General features: G+C 38.0%; 1 protein-coding gene, 1 long non-coding RNA gene and 1 pseudogene across 12 annotated transcripts; all 3 read left to right on the forward strand.

Annotated features, from left to right (window-relative positions):
* The first annotated feature begins 3,290 nt into the window (after window positions 1-3,290).
* On the forward strand, window positions 3,291-9,267 carry LOC110871765. 10 transcript variants are annotated; one of them, XR_004864574.1, is made up of 15 exons: window positions 3,291-3,384; window positions 3,859-3,925; window positions 4,009-4,465; window positions 4,534-4,653; window positions 4,736-4,858; window positions 4,969-5,019; window positions 5,965-6,073; window positions 6,166-6,294; window positions 6,931-7,019; window positions 7,216-7,519; window positions 7,740-7,861; window positions 8,346-8,417; window positions 8,502-8,649; window positions 8,768-8,852; window positions 9,237-9,267. It is a non-coding gene; the product is annotated as an uncharacterized LOC110871765 (long non-coding RNA). The 10 variants fall into 10 exon arrangements; XR_002553920.2 differs by having other exon boundaries at window positions 7,471-7,519; XR_004864576.1 differs by having other exon boundaries at window positions 4,009-4,101; window positions 4,298-4,465; window positions 7,216-7,861.
* A 1,724-nt stretch (window positions 9,268-10,991) lies between these two features.
* LOC110871763 (disease resistance protein RUN1) lies at window positions 10,992-16,660 on the forward strand. Of its 2 annotated transcripts, XM_022120492.2 has the most exons (7): window positions 10,992-11,673; window positions 12,297-13,413; window positions 13,520-13,717; window positions 14,679-14,966; window positions 15,258-15,824; window positions 15,917-16,020; window positions 16,092-16,660. In XM_022120492.2, coding segments are annotated over exons 1-7 (2,778 nt in total). In that variant the 5' UTR covers window positions 10,992-11,170; the 3' UTR covers window positions 16,093-16,660. The 2 variants fall into 2 exon arrangements, with proteins under 2 accessions (XP_021976184.2, XP_021976183.1); XM_022120491.2 differs by having other exon boundaries at window positions 15,917-16,660.
* Window positions 16,661-20,135: 3,475 nt separating this feature from the next.
* LOC110871762 lies at window positions 20,136-22,606 on the forward strand (annotated as a pseudogene).
* Window positions 22,607-23,009: the final 403 nt, after the last annotated feature.

The raw sequence follows: 23,009 nt of genomic DNA on the forward strand, positions 1-23,009 counted from the left end.
GCATCCTGCTCAGCAATATTTTTCTCCTTGGCAGTATCAACACCAGCAGCCTGAGAGGACTTGATAGTAATTTTCGGCCTCTTCGGCTCTGGCTTAGTAAACTTGACACCCTTCTCAGGGGTCTTCTTCTTGATCTCTGCAAAAAGTGATACAAGTAAATTAAGCAAGGAACATAAGTAAAGGGAGAGAAATCAAGAGCATACCAGGAGAGAACTTGTATAGCGAGCGCAGGTTGCTCGTTTTCCCAACTAAGGGAATCGCACCAACACTCGGCGCAGAAGCCACACCAGCTGTGGTCTCGCTCCTCACTCTCTTTCTGCTGACCAACTGGGTAGCAACATCCTCTTCTTCTTCAACTTCCTCTTCTTCATGCACTGAAGGGGTCGCGCCAGCATCAGGGTTACGAGAACCCGCGCTCCCAGAGCTCCTTGAGCTACCCGCTCCAGTCTTTATGTCAGCTGTGCGCGACAAGCCCTCAAGTGAGTCACTTATTATCAGATAATCGTTTAAGACACTCTGTCGAAGGCGAAGAGTACCTTTAATAGCGGCAGCGGTTGCGCGACTACTACCAGCCCCCTTGCTGGTCACCTCCGGATCCAAGTTAACGGTTTTTATCTTCCTCAGGGGTTTCTTTTTCTTCTCTTCCGGGTCAATCCCCAGGTCGCGCAACACACCTGCAAAGATGTTAGACTACGGACTTAGCTCGCCGTTGGAAGACCCTACAGACTCCTCGCTGGAAAGATAGACAACCTCTTTCCCAGCAGAAGTCACAGAGCGCAAAGGACGAGGTTTAGGGAATTGCGCACCTTCGGTCGCGGTAGGCGGCGTGGTAAAGGAATCAGCAACAGGATGCATAAAATTGCCCCTAATTTGCTCATACCAACTCTCTTCGTCCTCGCGCAGCGGGCGCGCACCCATAGCTCCAGCAAAAGTGGCGAAAGCCGCTTGATATAGCCGCGCCTCTACACGCCAAAATACATTACGTGAGAAACAAACATGAAATAAAGAAAAAGAAGAAAACACTGACCTTGATCGCCAATCTTCAAGACAGGCACCTCTTTGCTGTCTGGTGACCACTGGTCGCTCATCCGCGCAGCCACCAACACATTTTCCCCGAATACACGATTCGGAGTAGGGGTTAATTGTTGGTACCATAGCGCTTGCTTGGGGATTGGAAGATCCTTCTTCAACACAGGTTCAGTCCAGTCCCTGAAATGCATGGCAATCGGAAGCACCTCCTCTCTGATAAAGAAAAACTTGGGTTTCCAATCATGAAAGCTCTTGGGAGGGTTTAACAAGATCTTCTTTGCAGCACCACGGCTGGCAAAGGAAAAGAAACCCATCGTCCGTTGCAGTTGGTAGAAGGCACGGAACTTCTCAACAGTTGGCTCGATGCCATGAGATCGGCATAAAAACTCGAAGTGACGAACCCTAACCATCCCAGGAGGGCTCATTTGAGAAAGATGAAAATTGTAATAGTGTAATATACTCCCTATGAAGTTCGTCGCCGGTAACCTAAAGTTACCTTGAAGAAAAAAGTCTTCATACAATGTAATGTACCCCGGGGGTGCATCGGCTGCAGTCTGGCCCTGAGCCGGGTACCGAGCATCCCACTCCGGTGGAAACCGGAAACTTCGAACAATCTGTTCGAATAGCCCAGGATCCCACTTGAGAACGGGCACAAGACCCTCCTCGGAAGAAACAGCTTCCTGGTGCTCCTCAGTCATGGTAATGCAAGTTGTAAATTTCAGAAAAGCTTGAAGTTTTGAAAAAAAAAATCTTGAAGATTTGAAGAAAATCTTGAAGATGTGAAGAAAATCTTGAAGATTCAAAGAGATAAAACGAGAGAAAATGGGAAAGCAACGAAGAGAAGTGAGAACTTCTCACATCTCTTCGGATATCTACCCATCGCATTTAATGCGATGGGTAAACGTGCCGCTTTCGCCGCTAGGCTAACCAATGAGAGGCTGCCACATCACGCGGAAAAGTAGGGGTGACGGTTACTACGCGCGCGTGGGCCTCACTCTCCTGACACGAAGTGCAACCGTCGCAGTCGGCATGATGACATCCGTGCCAGGGGTCAACTCAGACGTCGCACTCAGCGACTTATCCCACCAACTTGCCAGAGTTCAAATTTCGAAGTTTCCCGCCATAAATTACAAGTAACTTCAGGCAAAAGTTACATGAGCCGCGCAAGCTGACATCGCCTTAGCAACACTGCGCGCCCGATCAGATAACTAATGAACCACTTGGAACCTACCTTGGTAAGCTGCGCAGTTGGAAACAGCAGTTTCGCACGCGCCACACCAACCAAGATCAAGAGAGCATTCCCCCTTCTACTTTTATTTTTCTAAGTCCAGAGCTCCAACCACTTGCGTTGCGCATGGTGCAGCACTGGACTGGGGGGACCTGAAGGGGTATGGTCCCAAAAAGCCGCGCAAACCTCCGTTGGGGTTGCGCTCGAGACCATACTCCTTATTTTAATAAGCCTCTTACTGAGAGCCTCGCGCGACCTACACCACTTCCCGATCTGTGCCGCGCGAGGCGTAGCCCTCAAGAGGCTCAGCTATCAGCACTTTGCATAAAAAATGGAACACAGGGGCATACTAACCCCGCGCGGGTTAGTTAGATGCCCAACAAGAACCACACAGGAGGGGAGCGCGAGGCTACCTCCAGTGGTACACAAGGTACAAGTGGCAGTGAAAAGAGCCAATGAACGTCCAGCAGGGTCTGGTCAATCGTGCGCCACGATCGCCTGACAATAAGTACATAAGGACGCCTACGTGGCACCAATCAGGGGACGGAGACAACTGTCCCACGATCTCCACTTGTCTGCTGATGGCAGAAAGACAGCGGGGCCGACAACAATGACACGTGGCTCCAATCAAGGTGCGCCAGCACCGAAGAACTTCTAGAAGCCACTAAACGGTCGACACCAGCGAGGCAAAGAGCATATCCGCTATGTTGTCCATTTCCGGCCCAAGGCCCATCAGCCCATATCCTCTTACACCTCTCCGGCTATAAATAGAGACCTCATTCCGCAGGTTAAACATTCGATTCCCTCTACTCTCACTCTAAATACTTAATTATCCTCTAAAAGCAATCGCTTATTCTCACGCCGGAGCCTGGTTAAGAGGGAAACCCCCACATTCCCCTCTTAACGAGTGACGGTGTTCTGTTTTGCAGGATTGAACCATCCAGTTGAAGCTCAAATATTCATTAAGAAGATTAACCATTATGGTAGAAGCATAAACCAAGCTGATTAGTCTCTTAATTAGTTCAGTGTTTCTTCAGGCTTCAACACTGGAATAGAGTCCTGCCACCACCACCGACGATCCACGATTTACTCTGCCCTTACTGACAGTCACCTAAGGAAAAAAACAAGTAAGAATCTATCTCCCGTTTTCTCATATCAACAATTTCTACAATTTGACACCCTTTTATTTAAATGTCAGCTTGATTAGTTCTAGACTCAACATTGACATTTACTGTAAACTCCATGAGAAAAAACGAGTCATTTTTTTAATAGTATGTTAGATTAATTAAGCATTATCAAAATTGTGCCCACAAGGTGTTTGATATAATGTCCGAATGAAAGAATTGTGATCAAATGAGCATGATACCACCACCTTATCCAATAGCTGTACTGAGAGGTCATCGTGTTTCTGTTATGGATGTTTGTTTTCATCCTTCTCATAATTTGGTGTTCGGTAAATATATTAATCATGTTTTGAAGCATTGTTAAATTATGTCGCAATTTATAATCCAAACTATTTTATTTATATTAATTTTCTAATTTCCTTTTTTCTCTTGTTTGCACATTGGGCTGATGGTTATTTTGGCTTCATGTTGGGCTAGCTTTGTTGGTCAAAGTTGTCAAGGCTTTATTCTAAGTCAAAGATTACGTTAATTACCGAAAAATGAGGTTAAATTTTCGAATATGTATTTATACTGCATAATTAGACAGATCCACATTATCTACATTAAGTTTTGTTCATTAATTTGCAGAGTTATAACGTGGTTTCACCAAACTACATGTTAACACACCAATCTAACATCAATGAGAAGATGAGAGCCATGCTAATGGACTGCCTTATCGAGGTACCATCAAAGACCTTTTTTTTAATAACTACTAAAAAAAATTTGAAAATAACCAGGTGCACTAGAAAGAAGTTGCAACTGGTTGGTATTGGTGGTGTTGAGTGGTGACTTGGTTGTGGTGGTGAATGGCTACAACGCTGGATTGAACACCGACGGAGCTTGAAAGTGATTTTCTAATTTAACTCGGTTTCATCAGTTATTCATCAATCGAAGTTAGCGGTTAGGGAAGATCAAACGTATTCCAGAGTTTACGTTTTTGTGTTATATGAATCTGATCGAATGCCTTTTCTCAAACAAAATCATTATACTCCGGTCAAGCCGTTGACCGTGTCGGCTGCGGTCTCTCACTTCTTTGAAGAACGAGGTAAACTCTCTATAATCATTGTTTCACTTGAATTCAAAAACCCATTTGTCTTGATTTTCTTTGTTTAGGTGTTGACTGCTAACTGTTTGCGAAAACATGCCAATGGGAACTTCAAATTTTGATATGAAAAAAGCTCTTGAGTCTTGAACGACAAGAAATTCTTGTTCGCTTGGCCTGTTGCTCGACAGGTAATTATTTCAATCAACACCTTCAGATCGTAACAACCGATTATTTGTTTGTTTTGAAATATGTAGTTGTTGTTGGATATAGGAGCATGGGATGTTGTTACAGAGGCAAGATTCATTCAAGCAGAAGTTTGGAACCTTAGACGATCATAATACCGACGGTCTACAGGATTCTACTGAGGATTTGTAGCCAATTTGACTACTTATGGTATATTTTGATACATGAATTATCTAGCTGCTTACTTTTTTTTTATAAAAGAAACCTTCTATTTTATGTATTTGGATGGTATTAATATTGTGAATGACAACCGACATTAGGGTTTCAATGAAGAAAACAAAGCTAAGAAAGGAATCCACATAAACCCCAAGGTATCTCTCTTTTTTCTTAATGTTTTCTTTACGAACTTGTGTTTTTTTTTAATAATGTGTTGGTGTATTTACTTCATGAGCTGTCATACAGGGATTTGCCATTGGAGATGGAATCACTGATTCAATATAATGTGTACACTGATTACGCGCTAGACATGGGAATAATTAAGGAGTCTTCTACATAAAAAACATAGACATGGGAATAGTTAAGAAGTACTTGAGGCATATTTTATATTCTACATAAGATTTATATATGTTTAATATGGAAATTACATAAATGTACAACTTGAAAAGCATATTGTACAATAACCTGCTGCACAAACATATAGGAAATACATGAGGCGTGTGCCTTAGGGTCAATTTGTTGCCCAGAAATCGCCTCAGGTGGGCTTTTTGATAAAGCGTGAGATGTCGAAATCCAAGAGAGATCCAGTAGGTAAATCGTTCAATTTGATCATAATGACTAGCGTTTGGATTGCTTTCAAAAAAAAAAACTATACCTCACCAAAAAAACCCCCAAAAAACCTAACCACCCCCCCACCCCCACCCCCCAAAAAAACCCCCAAAAAACCTAAATCGTTCAATTTGATCATAATGACTAGCGTTTAGGTTTTTGGTGGTGGTGGATGTTTAAGGTTTTTTTTTTTTTTTTTTTTTTTGTAGTGGGGTTTTTTTTGTGTAGTGGGTTTTTTTAGGTTATTGGACACTTGTCACTCTATAAATGCTTCTTACACTTCTTACAATTAGAATCCTTTGTATTTGATCCTAATCCATTCGATGCAATCAGAGTGACATCGGTAATCTTGTTTGTTTGGTTAAGATCTGCCCCTTGCCTAACAATGTCCGTTTGGTTGTTAGGGTTTAGATTTCTTTATATGATTCTGGTGTTTTGAAATCAGTTTGTTTTTCTTAAATTTACTTTGTTTTTTCTGTGACCAATACCAGATTGTGTAAACACGACTGAAATGTCTTGGGTGTGAAAAGTGTCGTCTGTAGGGAAACCGCACTCAAAATCTTGTTCTCTGCTGACGGTCAAAATGATCGAGATCAGCCTGTGAGTATCACATACCTACTTTTTGTATGAATTGAAGTCTCATTCTTTGTCCTACTTTATATCTATTTTTTTTTACTGGATCACAACTGCAGTGCAAAGGATTGAAGTAATATCATTGATGAATCTGCTCAATCGTCTCTCGGAATCACTTAAATCACTGATATGGCTTCATCTGATTCATGAAATTAAGAGGGCTTCAAATGCGCTCATTGGGGCGTGTGGTGAGTAGGCTTCCCCCTCCCTCCCTCCCTCCCTCTCTCAAACACACTTGAACAAAGAACTAAGAGGTGGTGTTCAAAATGCATATATTCCCCTTTTTTCGCCTTATATAAAAAATTATTCGTGATGTGCTTTTAAGCTATTTCTTTTTTTATTCATAGAGATTCAAAAATAGCCTGAATTGAACTATTCATAAATGGGGTTGAATATGTGACTTCTAATGGGAGGAGGGTTGGAAGAGAGTGACGAAAAGTTGGATTTTTTTTTTTCTATGTGATGACAACCAGGTTTTATTTATTGTTGAGTTAATTACTATTTTCGTCCCTGTGGTTTGTCAAAAATCTCTATTTCAGTTCATTAGTTTAAAAATTACGATTTCAGTCTCTGTGGTTTCACTTTCGTAACCATTTCAGTCCACCTCGTAACCATTTCAGTCCATCTCGTAACCATTTTAGTCCATGTACTTACAGAATAAATGGATTAAAATGGTTACGGAAGTGAAACCACATGGACGGAAATGGTTACGAAAGTAAAACTACAGGGACTGAAATCGCAATTTTTAAACTAATGGACTGAAATAGTGATTTTTGACAAACCACAGGGACGAAAACAGTAATTAACTCTTTATTGTTTAATAGAATATCAATAGGCAACCAACCACCTACACAAGAGCTTGTGGCCAGGGATTTACATGACCATGTATGGACGTTTTGCCATATTTATTGTGGTATGTCGAACTTGTTTTTTTTTCGTTAGCACAGTGCACCATCTATAGCATATGTAATAAAAAAATATTTAGCAAATACTGTAACTGAACTTAACAAAATATCAATCGACTGCTAAATCACCCTTTGGGTGCGATCTCTTGGTTATTTAAAGATGATGTTTTTGCTCAAAGAAACAAATAGTTCTTCAACTTTCAGGGTAACCTAAGCATCACTTGCTCACAACTAGCCGGAGTCTCTTTGTTAGTGGGAAGAGGCTTTTTGCAGGAGACTCGGTCTTGTTAATTATACTCCAGCTAGCTACCCGTTTACCTCTACACCATTTAATTTAACTATCTTCTTATGAATTTACTTGAAAATTTGTGTTTGGCTACCCTTTTACCTGTACACCATTTAATTTAACTATATGTTTTAGGGGTTCCGTTTCCAACATCATTTCTGTTTGTTTCGCAGCACAAAAGTTTGATTTATCCGATTATGTATGACGCAAGCTATAATTTAGGTAACGTGAAACGAGAAACGAGAACTGTTATCTCGACTTACTCTATCAATTTTGGACTATTTATCATTTTCAATTTTGGTTTGACTTTGTAACGTGAAACGACAACTGTTAACCGAGTGAACCCGATGGGCAAACCGTAGAAGCTGAAACTCAACGAGTTTACTGATATGACTAACCATGAGTTCAAGGCTGGTTTTGTTTAAAAAATCTTGCACTTCAGGATGCTAAAAGGCAAAAGGCGACAGACCCCGTTCACGCATGCGAAGACCACTGATCCACCGCCATCCATTGACTGGAGGACAAATGGAGCCGTCAACCCTATGAAGAACCAAGGCCGATGTGGTATGTATGTTGGGCGGGTCTGGTGGGTTGGGCATTTGGGTCAAAACGGGTGATTTTTTTATCTGGGTCGAGAGAGGTCTAGGGTCAGGTTTGGTTTATCCTAACCATTTGTCTAAATTTATTAACTTAATTTTATTAATAGTTTGAGTAAATATTGAGAAAATATATTACTATTGTAGTAATTTTAATTTCCTAAATAAAAAGATCTTGTAGGGAGTGTGTTATAAATACGCCTTGGGTTACTTTTGACCCGTTGGACATCTTACAGATAAAGCATAACCCGAACTGAACCGTTCATAAATAAATGGTTTTAGTTAAGAACTTACTTCCAAAAAGTAACTTACTAATACAACGATTCAGTAGGTTGTATGCACTAAAAATGCTCTGTTGTTACTTTCGACCCATTTGACCTTGACCGATTCTTAAGTAAATGGGTTGAAATTTCATCTATTCTCAATATGGAGTCTTTTTAACCTTGTTACAGGTAGTTGTTGGACGTTTTCAACCATAGTTGGGGTGGTGGGAACAACTAATTAACCGAATCCAACACATCCCGGTACATGAACAACAACAACCACACTGCAAAACAAATTACACGAAATTTATTTCTATGCCACATATTAACATTCGTAAAACCCAGGTCCTGATGAAAAACAAACACTACCACCAGTCAACCATCGTAAGAAAAGGAAAACCCCAGCTGTAACGAAACCATCTGTCAGTGAGTATGACCCCCAGTGGATTCCCCAACGACTTTCTGATGTTAAACGGGTCGAATTCAATGGGTCGTAAGTCATTTTCCGGTTATTTATATGTTGTTTTGAATCGTATATTGTAGACCAATTCTATCTTTATTAACTTTTCATGACAGATTCTAAAACTAACAACATTTGTTGACTTTGTCAGGTCCAAGAAAAAAAAGGCTAAGAAAGTTGCTGAAATGAACATTGATTCTTTAAAGGCTGTTGGAAATGGAAGTATCTTTAAACTGGTAGGCTATATTTGCTGTTATGGAACTATAAGACATTGTTATCAACCGTTGACCCGTTTGACGTCTTTTTCCTTCTTTCATTTGTAGCCGAGTACCTTTGTTCTCATTTGACACACCATAGATAAAAAAATAACCACAATTACTTATTGGTAATACCTTTTCTCATGATTTTTATGTTGGAGTTCAGAAAATTGTTTCCCAAATTTGTGTAAAGTTGTTTTATATGTTTATAATTGCGGGTTCTTTAGTGCTCATGCATTTTATAATGTCCATTAACTCAAATATGGAATTTGAATTGTTTTTGTATTTTATCTATGCGAGCACCCATGAATATCATCTTGCCTTGTGATTTTTTGACACGTTTTTTTTTTTGTGATTTTGTAGCGTGGTTTGGAGCAGAATGTGACAGTTCGAGGAAAACAATCTACTACTAGAAAGTAGAAATCACACGCACAGTAATCTAGGCTGGGATTAACTTAAATAAGCACATTATTTTTGACGGGTCCAACTCTGGTAGCACTGGATGGAAGTGGAAAAGTAGAGGGAAGTTTGTTTATTTTTCTGTTAAACAGGTGAGGAGCGACTTGGAGGTGTGTGGGCAGCCGAATATCCAACGCCAACAGTTCAAATGCAATAATAAGCTCGCAGTCCCGAAGGTCAATTTTTTTGTGAGGAGGGCCATTAACGGCAATATCCCGACTGCTACGGCATTGGCGACTAGAGGAGGGCAGATTGGGGACGAGAACATAGAACACTAGATCATGATATTGACTTATATATGTTTTTTATATTGTTTTATGGTTTGAATTATGCTCCTGCCCCTTATTGTCGACTTCTCAGTAACGCGCGGGTTACCCACTATTCAATTAACGAGGTCATGATACTTACAATTAATTATTAAATCAATAACACATTTAATAATCTATCATTGTCCACACTTTGAAACCCTCCTTGACCCTTGCACACCAAATATACATGTTGAGATTTCATGTTTCTAAAGCCAGTATCGAAATCAGGTCTCATATCTTTTGATTATTATATTGATTCTAACATCTGGTTTCCTAGATATATAGATATTTTGATTTTATTGATATATATAGATATTTTGATTTTATTGATTCTAACAACTGGTTTCATATTATTAACTAAATATTATATTTCACCATAATTTTTTTTGAGCACCAATCATATATATAAGTTAGTTAGCAGCAAGGTTAGAGAACTCACTAGTCGCTAGTTGGCCGGTGAGGTTGGGACTCACTACTACAAAAGGAGGCAATTGCTACGAAGTTTTGCTACCGGAAAAATTGGTCGCAAATTTTGCTATGAATTAGGTACGGATTAGCTACGCACTAGCTACATACACATTTTGCAATAATTTCACTACGGATATTCCGTCGCAATGAAAACCGTAGAAAAATTAGTAGCAAATCCGTAGCAAAACTGAGGAAATAAATATAAAAAAATGAATGTAGCAAAATCGATAGCAAGACCATGAAAATAAGTATTTAGAAATTAACTAAAAAAAGTAAAATAAAATCCGTAGCAAAATCTATAGCAAATTTGAGAATATAAGTTAAAAAAAATGATTAAAATGTCTAGCAAATATCGTAGCAAAATAAGTATTAGAAATCAACTAAAAAAAGTAAAATAAATATTTTAAGTAGCTAGGTTTTAACTTTTACTCAACTCATTTTTTAAGTATATAAGGTTAATCGTTAGAATTCATATGGTTTGGTTGGAAATTGGTCGGAATTTAAAGGTTTTGGCCGGAATATACAGGTTTTCTGTCGGAATCGCCGAGTTTTGGCTGGCAGACTAGGTCCGACTAAGCCTGACTAGGTCCGCCTACGCCCGACTAGCGATTAGTGGACTGATTGACAAAAAATTACTCAGTTACTTAGTTACTTACTGACCGACTAACGATTAATCACCGACTAGTCGCCGCCTAGTCGCGATTTTTACAACACCAGTTCCAGGCACAAATATAAAAAAAACTTGCTTTAAACATAGTGGGTAGGGGACAATATAGTCGGTAGGAAATTAGTGCAATGTGGACTCCACTGAGAAATACTTTAATTCCTACTTTTTTTAAACTTTGATTAAAGAATTTCAAAGAAAGATGAAGGAATCCGATGCGAAACTTTCATGAAATTTCCTCTATGACTTTTCCTGGAGTGTGAAATTTCTCAAATATATATTATATATAATGTGATGCCCATTGACACATCTCAGCTGCTCAAAACCACATCTCTCTTTTTGGTAATCTCCACTGCTTGCCTTTATACTCATTTTAAACAAATTCCATCTACAAATCAATGGCATCTTCATCCTCCTCTTCGCACTCAGTTCCTCCTGCCTCTATTTCTCAATCATGGAATTATGACGTATTTTTGAGTTTTAGAGGCGAAGACACTCGAAAGAGCTTTGTGGATCATCTCTACGCTGCTCTTGAACAACAAGGGATCCACACGTACAAGGATGACAAAACACTTGCTCGGGGCGAGTCAATCGGTCCAGCCCTCTTGAAGGCTATCCAAGAATCACGGATCGCCGTTATTGTATTCTCTAAAAACTATGCTGATTCATCTTGGTGCTTGGATGAGCTTGCACATATTATGGAGTGCTTGGACACAAGAGGGCAAATCGTGATGCCCATATTTTATCACGTAGATCCCTCTGATTTGAGAAAGCTTAAGAGGAAATATGGAGAAGCATTTGGCAAACATTCGGTGGGGGAAAATAAGCAAAAAGTTGAATCATGGAGAAAAGCTCTGGAAAAGGCTGGCAATCTTTCTGGATGGGTCATCGATGAAAACAGGTAATTTTCTCTTTTTTTATTTTGTTTAAAACATTTTTATGCTTAAGATATTTGTATTCTATAACGAGTAGATTTAATGACCTAATTACCCTTATACTTAACTGCAAAAAGTAACAAAGTTAGTGTCAGGGGCCAAAACCGTTATAAAATGCAACCTCAGGGTCTGATATGTTAAAGGATTCTTTTTTGGTCTAAAGTGGTTAAACTAACTAAACCACGGAGGCCAAAACAGTAATTTACTCTATTTGAAAAATAACAATGAATTGATTTAAGTTTTGTTTTCACCGTTGACAACTCAAATGGGCAAAATTTGATAAATAACAATAAAACGGGTCAAATAAGTTGGGAGTAACCAGATTTACCAAAAAATAGTTACTATCATAATAACTTAGTTTTTAACATTTGTAAGTAGATTTAACGCGTTAATAGTTTATAAGACTCAAAAGGAAGTGTTAAAAAGTGTTTAATTTACAGAGCCAAGTTTTTAAAAATATAAAAACTTGCATTTGATTGGCAGCTGTTTGATAAATATAAAAATTGAAAGAATGAAGCTGGTAGTGGTTACTGGTACTTCCTGAATTAATGTTCTACATTCTAAATATTTGTTTTTATCCGCCGTGCAGTCATGAAGCAAAATGTATCAAAGAAATTGTTGGTACAATTTCTAGTAGGCTGCCTACACTAACTACAAACGTCAATAAAGACCTCATTGGAATAGAGACACGCTTACAGGATCTGAAATCAAAGTTGAAAATGGAGTCAGGTGGTGTAGGCATTATTGGAATATGGGGAGTTGGGGGTGGTGGTAAGACTACTCTCGCATCTGCCGCTTATGCGGAAATCTCTCACCGATTTGAAGCTCACTGCCTTCTTCAAAATATCCGTGAGGAGTCAAACAAGCATGGTTTGGAAAAGCTACAAGAAAAATTTCTCTCACTTATTTTGAAAGCAGATGTGAAGATAGGGAGTGAGATAGAAGGAAGAAGCATGATAGAAAGAAGCTTACGTAATAAAAGCGTATTAGTTGTTCTTGACGACGTTGATGACGTTAAGCAACTAGAGGCTCTTGCCGTATCACATGCTTGGTTTGGTAAGGGGAGCAGGATAATAATTACAACGAGGGATGAGCATTTGCTAACCCGCCATGCAGACACGATATATGAAGTGAGTTTGTTATCAGATGACGAGGCTATGGAGCTCTTCAACAAATATGCATATCGGAAAGATAAACCTATAGAAGATTACAAGATGCTTTCAAAAGATGTAGTTTCTTATGCTAGTGGGCTCCCATTAGCACTTGAAATTCTAGGTTCTTTTCTATATGACAAAAACAAGGATGAGTGGAAGAGTGCATTGGCCAAGTTAAAATGCATCCCAAATGTTAAAGTCACCGAAAGACTCAAAATAAGTTATGATGGACTTGAACCCGACCATCAAAAATTATTCTTAGATATTGCTTGTTTTTTTAGGAGACGAAGCATGGATGAGGCAATGATGGTGCTTGATGCTTGTAATTTACACCCTTGTATAGGGGTGAAGGTGTTGATTCAAAAGTCTCTCATAAAAGTTTCAAATAATCAATTTGGTGATAAAAGAGTTGATATGCATGACTTGGTAGAAGAAATGGCTCACTACATTGTTAGAGGGGAACACCCTAATCATCCTGAAAAGCAAAGCAGGATTTGGAAGAGGGAAGATATAGCATACCTGTGTGATATGGGGGCAGATGCAGTGCCAATGGTTAAATTAACTTTGCAATAAAATATTTCATATATATATGTGCATCAAATGACACTTGTGTGTAATGTTACTGACACAATTTGGTTACCTTGATTAATTAACACAGGAAACTGAAGTAGTAGCTTTCCATGATTATTTTGGAGCTCCGGATCTATCTGATGTTGTTGCAAACATGAAGAAACTTCGATGGATTAGTTTGGATTATTATCTGGTATCTTCATTCCCATCAAATTTTCAGCCAAGAGAGCTTCGTTATCTAGGGTTACAATGCAGCAAACAAAAAGAACTGTGGCATGGGTATAAGGTAGATAAATATTGTTGTTTCACAAATCATTGCAACAAAACTGTGAAATGAATTATAAAATGAACATAGGTATTTGACACATTTATAAGTAGAGGTGTATTTAAATAGAGTTAATTGCTCGGTGGTCCCTGTGGTTTCAAGTTTTTTCACGTTTAGTCCCCACCTTTTGAAAATAGTAGGTATGCTCCCTATGGTTTATCATTTTGTTACTCGGATAGTCCCTGAGTAGATGTCAGTTAGTTTGGAAATAGCATGTATGCTCCCTATGGTTTGTCATTTTGTTACACGGATAGTCCAAAGTAAATGTTGGGGGACTATCCGAGTAACAAAATGACAAACAATAGGGAGCATACATGCTATTTTCAAAAGGTGGGGACTAAACGTGAAAAAATGTGAAACCACAGGGACCATTCGAGCAATTAACTCTTAAATATTTAATTAAGAAAAATACATATCATACTTTCTCTATAAATTAGAGGTCGATTAGCTTAATTTAGATTGAATGCTTTAAAGAAACTTTGATGATATGGCCAAAAATAAATGAATTATATATAACAAATTGTCTGTTATGTAATATTCTGATCGTTGATTTTTGGGCCTAGATCCTTGAAAATTTTAGACCATATGATCTAAAAACGACATGACGTTTTAAGCAATTATAAGATATTATTATAAGATATTAACATGGTAAAAATTTTGTGTAAATTAACAAAGTGTCTGAAATGTAATATTCTGAAGGTAGATTTTTGGGCAAAGATTGATGAAAATTATGGACGGTATGATGAAAATTAAAGAGGCTGTTATTATAAGATATTAAGATGGTAAAATTTGGGTATAAATCAAGAGCTCCAGTCTAATGATCAATGATCCATGGGCAAGAAGTATGCCAATGTGAAAGGAAATTGTTGTATACTTAATTATTTATTATTTGACTTTTCCTTCTTTTCTTTTCTTGAAACAGAGTCTACCAAATTTAAAAACTCTTGATCTCCATTTTTCAAAAAACCTAATCACGACACCAGATTTTGAAGGCCTTCCATGTCTTGAAAGATTGATTTTAAAGGGTTGTGTGAGTTTAGAAGAGATTCATCCATCAATTGGATATCACAAAAGGCTTGTTTATGTGGACATGAGTGACTGTAGAGCACTTAAAAGGTTTCCACCCATCATACAGATGCAAATGTTGGAGACACTTAATCTCTCTACTTGCATTCAACTTCAAGAGTTTCCGGATATCCAGTCGAACAAGGTTAGTTGTTGTTTTGAGTTTGTTACACATCTACAAACAGAGGTGTCTCTGTAGATTAAAGACAAATTAGCTTAGTTTCAGTAGTTTCCTGTATAGTCAACATTACACGAATGCCAAATGCTTTAAAGAAACTTAATTTTGATGATATTGCGCAGAGGTAATAAATTAACAACTCCTATCCAGCCTAATGATCGATCAATGGTCCATGGGCAACAAGTATGCCAATGTGAAAGGAAATTGTTGTATACTTCATTATTTATTATTTGACTTTTCCTACTTTTCTTGAAACAGAGTCTACCAAATTTGAAATTTCTTAATCTTGAACACTGTGGAAACCTAATCACGACACCAGATTTTGAAGGCCTTCCATGTCTTGAGAGATTGATATCATCATGGTGTAATAGTTTAGTAGAGATTCATCCATCAATTGGATATCACAAAAGGCTTGTTTTCGTGGATATGAGCTGCTGTGCAAGACTTAAAAGGTTTCCACCCATCATACACATGAAAAAATTGGAGACTCTTGATCTCTCTTGTTGCTATAAACTTCAACAGTTTCCGGATATCCAGTCAAACATGGATAGCTTGGTAACCCTTGATTTGAGTTGTACTCGTATTAAAATAATCCCTCCGTTATATGGACGACTCCCAGATCTCAAGTTTCTCGATCTGTCAAACTGCTGGAACCTTGTAGAATTGCCAGACCTCCCATCAAGCATAGCTATTCTCCAAGCAGATGATTGTCCCTCACTTGAAATTGTAAGAGATTTATCAGACTATAAATGGTTGTGGAAAGTCTCACTTTGGGGTTGCTATAAGTTGATTGGTGGTGAGAGGGTACTACATTCTATGCTTGAGGTATAACTTTTATCTTGTTTTTGAAGTTCAATCATTTTTTAATTTACAATATAATAATAGTGTTCATCATAATTGGAATGAAAACGTGGCAGGGAAATGCAGCTAAAGGTCGCTTTATGAGTCTCTTACTTCCCATGGTTAAATCATCGTCACGTATTTTTACGAGATTAGTTACATTGCAACTTCCAAGCAACTGGTACAGTGACTTTAGTGGACTTTTATTATTCTTACGTGATTATAATAAGTATAGGTTCTGTCATGACATAGATATTAAGCGGGAGACGCCCACATATGATTACTCTGAAGAGTCGGATGAAGATTGGGAACAATGTAAGTATGAAAGGGTGGGTTATGTACCCTTTAATTCATTGCGGCACATCCCATGGTTCAATCCTACATACACTAAAAATATATCATTTCACACTCGTCACTGTGGTCTTAATGTGGAACTTGTTCGTAGTAAAAATAAAATAGTTGATTTAAACGAAAACCCTATCGATTACTCAGAATGTTGGGATGAAGAATATGATGAAGATTATATAAAGCTGAGAAAGGCATTTGAGATCATGTATGATTCACAGTCCTCTAATATTCGGATTCTATGGCGTCATTAATAGTTGACCTGGGCATTAGTGTTGCTAGTATATCTTCCTAGATTTTGTTTCAAGGGTCATCAACAACTATTAGTAGATCTCAGTTTCAACATTATTGAGCCCACATTTTGTTACTATTTCCAGTTTGCTTTAGCAACATTATTGTAGTCTACCAAAAAAGTTGTAATACATTTTTCTTTGTTATCCTATAAAACTTCACATCCTATACTACCAGGTTTCATATATCGTTTTTGTTAGTTGTTGCTCCCCTTTTGTGCTACTATCATATGTGTAAGCAACAAAGGTATGTTATTTGCAGAGGAGGATACAAGACGGGTCAAAATAAGTAAAGAGTTGGAACGACATTTTTATACGGGCCAAAATTGGGTTGCTTTTACACACACTTTTTTTTTCTATCTTGATGTATTTTTTTTTTCAATTATAGGGTATTGACTATCATACAAAAACAGAATTGTTACAATAATATTGATAAAAAAACACGTCTTGAGTTGTACCTCCGATGTTATGCCGCTGACCATCCTTGAGACTGGTTCAAATTTCTTCCCTGGCCGAATGTTGGTGCAACACTTCCTTCCAATCCTCCGCTCGGATGACCCCCTTCGAAGCCCTCTATGGTCGGACCCCTCCCATCATCAGCCGATACCTAAAAGACTCCACTGGAAAGGCGCTTTTAGAAGCCCCCTTGCTGGAACGAGACACCGTGCTCCAACTTCTTAAGACCAACCTTTTGAAAGCTCAAAACACTATGAAGTCTCAGGCCGATAAACAAAGTCGAGATGTGCACTTTCAACCAGGGGATTGGGTATATATTAAATTACAACCATATAGACAAGGCTCCATCCGTTTGCAGCGCCATCATAAACTCAGCCGTCGATATTTCGGTCCCTATCAAGTTGGTATCCAAGGCGGGCTCTGTGGCTTATAAACTGAATTTACCGGAGAGCGCCAAAATCCACCCGTGCTCCACGTCTCCCTCCTTCGAAAATGTATTGGCGTTCCCGCATCACAGGTCACTCCACTCCGTTTGGTTGACTCGACCGTCACCATGATACTTCACCCGTTCAAGATATTTGGATACTCGTGTTCTCTCCAAAGCGGGTCATTCTGTTCCCCAATATTTGGTTAAGTCGGATGGCCTTCCACCTGATGCGTCCATGTGGGAAGATTCCACTAGCCTGTGTAAACAATTTCCTGATGCTGGTACATACCAGTTCCAGACTCGGGACCCAGTTGTAACAAAAGGAACCGAACCAGACCCGGTTCCACTTTTACTCGGTCAAAACCCGGACCGGGACCGGCCAAAACCCGAACGTACCTAGAACGGGTTCCTACCCTACCCGGTTCTTGACTTTGTTGACCAAACCCGGACCCGATTCCTACCCGGTTTTAGGTTCTACAAAAAAACCGAGTTGTGCATCTCTACCTAGAGGTGGTAACTGGTAATATGGTTTGATTAGGTAACGGGTTAAAACAAGTCACTTTAATACAAAACGATTTAGGTGATTTTCAATTAATATGTTAATTATAATTTAAAAAAACAATAGTAAAATTGATATACAAGGTTGGGTGCTTTAAGAATAAATTTCTTTAGGTGATTTTCAACTCGTTTGATTCCTTTTTCATCTAAATTCATTTATTTGGCCTGTTTCAGAGATAAAACACAACCCGAATCAACCCACTAGTAAATGGTTTGAAACTGTCACCCTTAATAAGTTTTGTTAAGAGCTTAGTAAACTACTTTATGCAAACAAGAATGCAATATGTAGATGGCATTAAAATATTACTTCAATTTAGCAAGTGATTTAGAAAGTTGGTAATTTTGGCCCGTTTGCTTACAGAGTTACAGATGGACCCGTTTGGGTTTATATTACATCTCCAATGAGTTATTAACAGCTCAAGTGAATCGAAATCACCCAAATAGGCCTATAAATGAACTGCTCATTTATCTTTAACCGAACATGAACACGAACACCAACATAAACGAACGAAATATATAAATATAAATAAACGAACATAAATGAATTAACAAAATGTATGTCCATGTTCGTCCGTTTATTTAATAACAAACATAAACAAAGGAACATAAACAAATTTAAATAAAGGAACCTAAAAGAATGACAAAATGTGTTCATGTTTGTTCGTTTATTAAATAAATGAACATAAACGAACTTCCGGCCGAACAAGTTCATGAATGTTCGATTCATTTACTACCCTACACCCAAAGTATATTTTTAAAGCTGCGACCTTTTGAACTGCTACTGTGCACTATTTGTAACCAGCATCATCCGTGATCCCACCAGAACCAGAAGAAACCTGTGTGAAATTCGAGCACACCTTCTTAATCTATTTGTATACATTGGTATGTGTTTCTTTTCTCTCTCAACTTGCTTAATTTGCATCAACTGTCCAAACACATCTTCTTAATCTATTTGTATATAGTGATCAGTTAGAGTTTTGTCGTTTCATGCACACCAACTGTTTGATGAAATACCTCAATGAACAAAGTAGGTCTAATCATGCAGACCATGATGAGTTTTTACTAAGAGGTGTTGGGATTAATAACTTATTTTGAGAACAACATCAATGTGTCATTTGTTGATATGGTGGCACGGTTCTTGAGGTTTCTGGATCACCAGCCCACACACACATCTGCAGTTTACTTTTTGGTTCCTTAAATATAGATTCAGTATCGCGCAAGAATGATATTTTATTAATAAATGGATCTTTTACATTTCATTTCATATGATTGTTAAATGTTATACCATTTACCTCTTTTATTCTTCTACTACATGATTGCTAGGTTGCAGGGTATGAGAAGAAGCTGAAATCACAGGCTTCACAGTTTGATCGTCGTTCACTTGAAGAAACATAACAAATTGAATGAGGTATCTTCTTCTCATCTTGACATGTTTGATGATTATTTTGTGCTAAATCGTAAAATCATGCGTGTCATTCAAACACTAGATTTAATCAGAAGAATGGTAATCCTGAACTAGATGAATGTTGTGCATGGTAATTATCTGATTAACAAACAACACCCCTTATACGCGATATACACCCAAACACACCCTTATTTAAACCGGATATAAATACCTTGCTTGTCCCTTCCTTTCTCTCATTTTACCCAAACAAAGACACAATGGCAACAAGGGTTCCCCTTCTCGTGCTTGTTAGGGGATTATGCACTTTCGTTTATTTCTTTTATCAACGGCTTTTAAATATTTTGTTTCTAGCATCAACAAATTTTATTCAATTTCAGTAATATGCCCCACGTTTATATGCTTTAGTTTAATAGATTTTTAAGTTTGATTTTGCTTCTTTGACATTATAGATCCTTCAATGTAGGCACAAAATAGGCTAATTGCTGAATATGTCTACTAAAATTTGTGTCTTGTGAGTCCATTTTCATGCCTATTATTATGCTACACATAACGAATTAGAGGTGGCAAGATGGACAATGTATAGGTAACTGGTCAAAACAGGTCAAGACGGGTTAACTTGCAAAACAGTTTTTTTTGTCCATTCCTTTAGAATATTATAAACAGTAAAATCATTCATTTTTTGTTACGAAAACAGTTAATAATATATTAAAAGTCTGAAAATACAAATAGATAAAGGGATCCAATGTGAAATATTGAAATCTTGTGTTGACCCACATATCTTTATGATAAAGTAGTGGGCTAATATATTGATCAGCTATTTAAAACCACATATATCTTTGTGTATCTGATTTCCACTCCTTTTTTATACGAATTTCAAACAAATTCCACAGATCAACGGCGTCTCCGTCGTCCTCTTCTCACTTGATTCCCACATCGTGACTCGTTTGCAAGATTTGAAATCAAAGTTGGAAATTGGGTCTGGTGGTGTGCGCATGGTTGGAATATGGGGGGTTGGAGGTGGTGGTGGTAAAACTACCCTCGCATCTGCTGCGTATACAGAAATCTCTCACCAATTTGAAGCTCACTGTCTTCTTGAGAAGATTCGTGATGAATCAAGCAAGCATGGCCTGAAAAAGCTGCAAGAACTTTTTTGTTATCAAGTGTTCTGAAAACTAATGTGGTGGTAGAGAGTGAGATAGAAGGAAGAAGCATGATAGAAAGAAGGTTATGTCGTAAAAGAGTTTTAGTTGTTCTTGATGATGTTGATGACCTTGAGCAACTAGAGGCGTTAGCCGGATCACATGATTGGTTTGGTGAGGGGAGTCAGATAATAATCACTACCAGGGATGAGCATTTGCTAACACGCAAGATAGACGCGATCTATGAAGTAAGTTTGTTATCACATGATGAGGCTATCAAGCTCTTTAGCAGACATGCATATCGGAAAGAAAAACCTGTAGAAGATTATGAGAAACTTTCAGAAGATGTAGTTTCTTATGCTGGTGGGCTCCCATTAGCACTTGAAGTTCTAGGTTCTTTTCTATATGACAAAGATAAAGATGAGTGGTCGAGTGCTTTGATCAAGTTAAAATGCATTCCCGATATTGACACAATTTGGTTCCCTTGATTAACTAACACAGGAAAATGAAGTATTAGTTTTGTCAAGTTATGTCGAACATCCACGTCTTCCTCATGTTGTTGCAAACATGAAGAAACTTCGGTGGATTTATTGGGATAGGTATCCAGCATCATCATTCCCATCAAATTTCCAGCCAACAAAGCTTGGTTGTCTAGTGTTGATAAGGGGCCAGCAAAAACAACTCTGGAAAGGGTGTAAGGTAATCGTTGTTTTTCCACAAGTTTAATCAATTAATTATTAGGGTAACTCGGATAAGTAGACCCTAAACTAATGAAATTAGAATAGTGAAATGAATACTATTTATATTACATAAATTTTTATATAACTAGTACAAATTTGTGTATAATTTAAACTAAACGGCGTAAAGCTCCGGCCTAATTGATCCATGAGCAAAAACATACGCGAATGACAATGTTTATAATCATACCTACTTATTTGCCTTTTGTGTACATGTCTATTAACAGCAACTACCAAATCTGAAGATTCTTGATCTTCGTCATTCAAGGTACCTAATGAAGACACCGGATTTTAATGGTCTTCCATGTCTTGAAAGATTTAATTTACAGGGTTGTGAAAAATTAGAAGAGATTCATCCGTCAGTTGGATATCATGAGAGGCTTGTTTTGGTGAATATGAAAGGATGTTTAAAACTTAAAAAGTTTCCACCTATCATACACATGAAAAACTTGGAGACTCTTAAGCTCTCTTCATGCATGCTGTCAACTTCAAAAGTTTCCAGATATCCAATCGAACATGGATAGCTTGGTAAGCCTTCAATTGGATCATACTGTCATTGAAGTAATCCCAACATCAGTTGGAAAATTTTGTACCAACCTTGTTTCTCTTGACTTACATCGGTGTCACAAGCTAAAAAGAATAGCTTGCAACTTCCATCTCTTATAATGTTTGGAAGATATAAATTTTTTCTGTTGCAGTCAACTTCAGAGTCAAGATTCAACATCCTTTAAAACTGTCATGAATCGCATAAGGTTACAATCTTTTCAGCAAGACAGCTCGGTGAACCTGAAGTTTGCTCAATTTCCATGTTTTTTAAGAAAGTTGAATCTTAGTTTCTGCAAATTGGGAGATGAAGATTTCCCATCTAGTATTTGTGAGTTAGTAAACCTACAAGTACTAGACCTACGTGGAAACTATTTTTCACGGTTACATTTTAGCCTCTCCCGGACCCCCAATCTCAAGGTCCTCAATTTGTCATGCTGTGAAAGCCATGTAGAATTGCCGGATCTTCCATCAAGCATAGCTATTCTCAAAGCAAATATATGTAGCTCACTCGAAAGCCTAGGATATATATCAAATTATAAATGGTTGTGGAAGGTCTCACTTTGGAACAGTAATAAGTTACCTAGACGTGAGAGGGTGCTACATTCCATGCTTCAGGTTTAACTCTATTGTTCTTCGTTTTCAATCTTTATATGGATTAAAAATTATTATGGTAATAATAATTCAAAGGAACTGTTGCAGGGAAATGCAGTTGAAAATCGCTTTATGAGTCTCACACTTCCGGGTAGACAGCCTGAAATGTTCTGTAATACAACAACATTCATCACACTGCAACTTCCACCCAATTGGAATAGTGAATTTACCGGATTTTTAGTAAGTGCTGAAAATTATTTGTGGAAGGACGAATGTGTCATAGTTATTAAGCAGGAGATGTCAATGGATCCCCAAACTGATCATCACCATGACGAGTTTGATATAAATCTAGATTCTTATGAATATGCACAAATAGGTTATGTGCCCTTTGGTTCATTAAGGCACACCCCATGGTGGAATTCTGCACACACAAATATTTCATTTGAGATACAAGGCAAGCGTAATTGTAAAGTTGAACGTGTTCCTAGGAGAAGTAATTCAGGTGATTCAAGGGAAAGAGCAAATGATACACTAGATTGCTCAGAGTGTTTGGAGGAAGAATATGAATATAGAAATACGTTTAAGATCATAAATGACCCAATACGATGGCGTCTTTGATATGATGACTAATTTCTATATGAAAACAACAGTAGAGTACAAACTGTTGTGTTATGTA

Source organism: Helianthus annuus, chromosome 8 (genome assembly GCF_002127325.2).
Source record: "Helianthus annuus cultivar XRQ/B chromosome 8, HanXRQr2.0-SUNRISE, whole genome shotgun sequence".
NCBI lineage: Eukaryota > Viridiplantae > Streptophyta > Magnoliopsida > Asterales > Asteraceae > Helianthus > Helianthus annuus.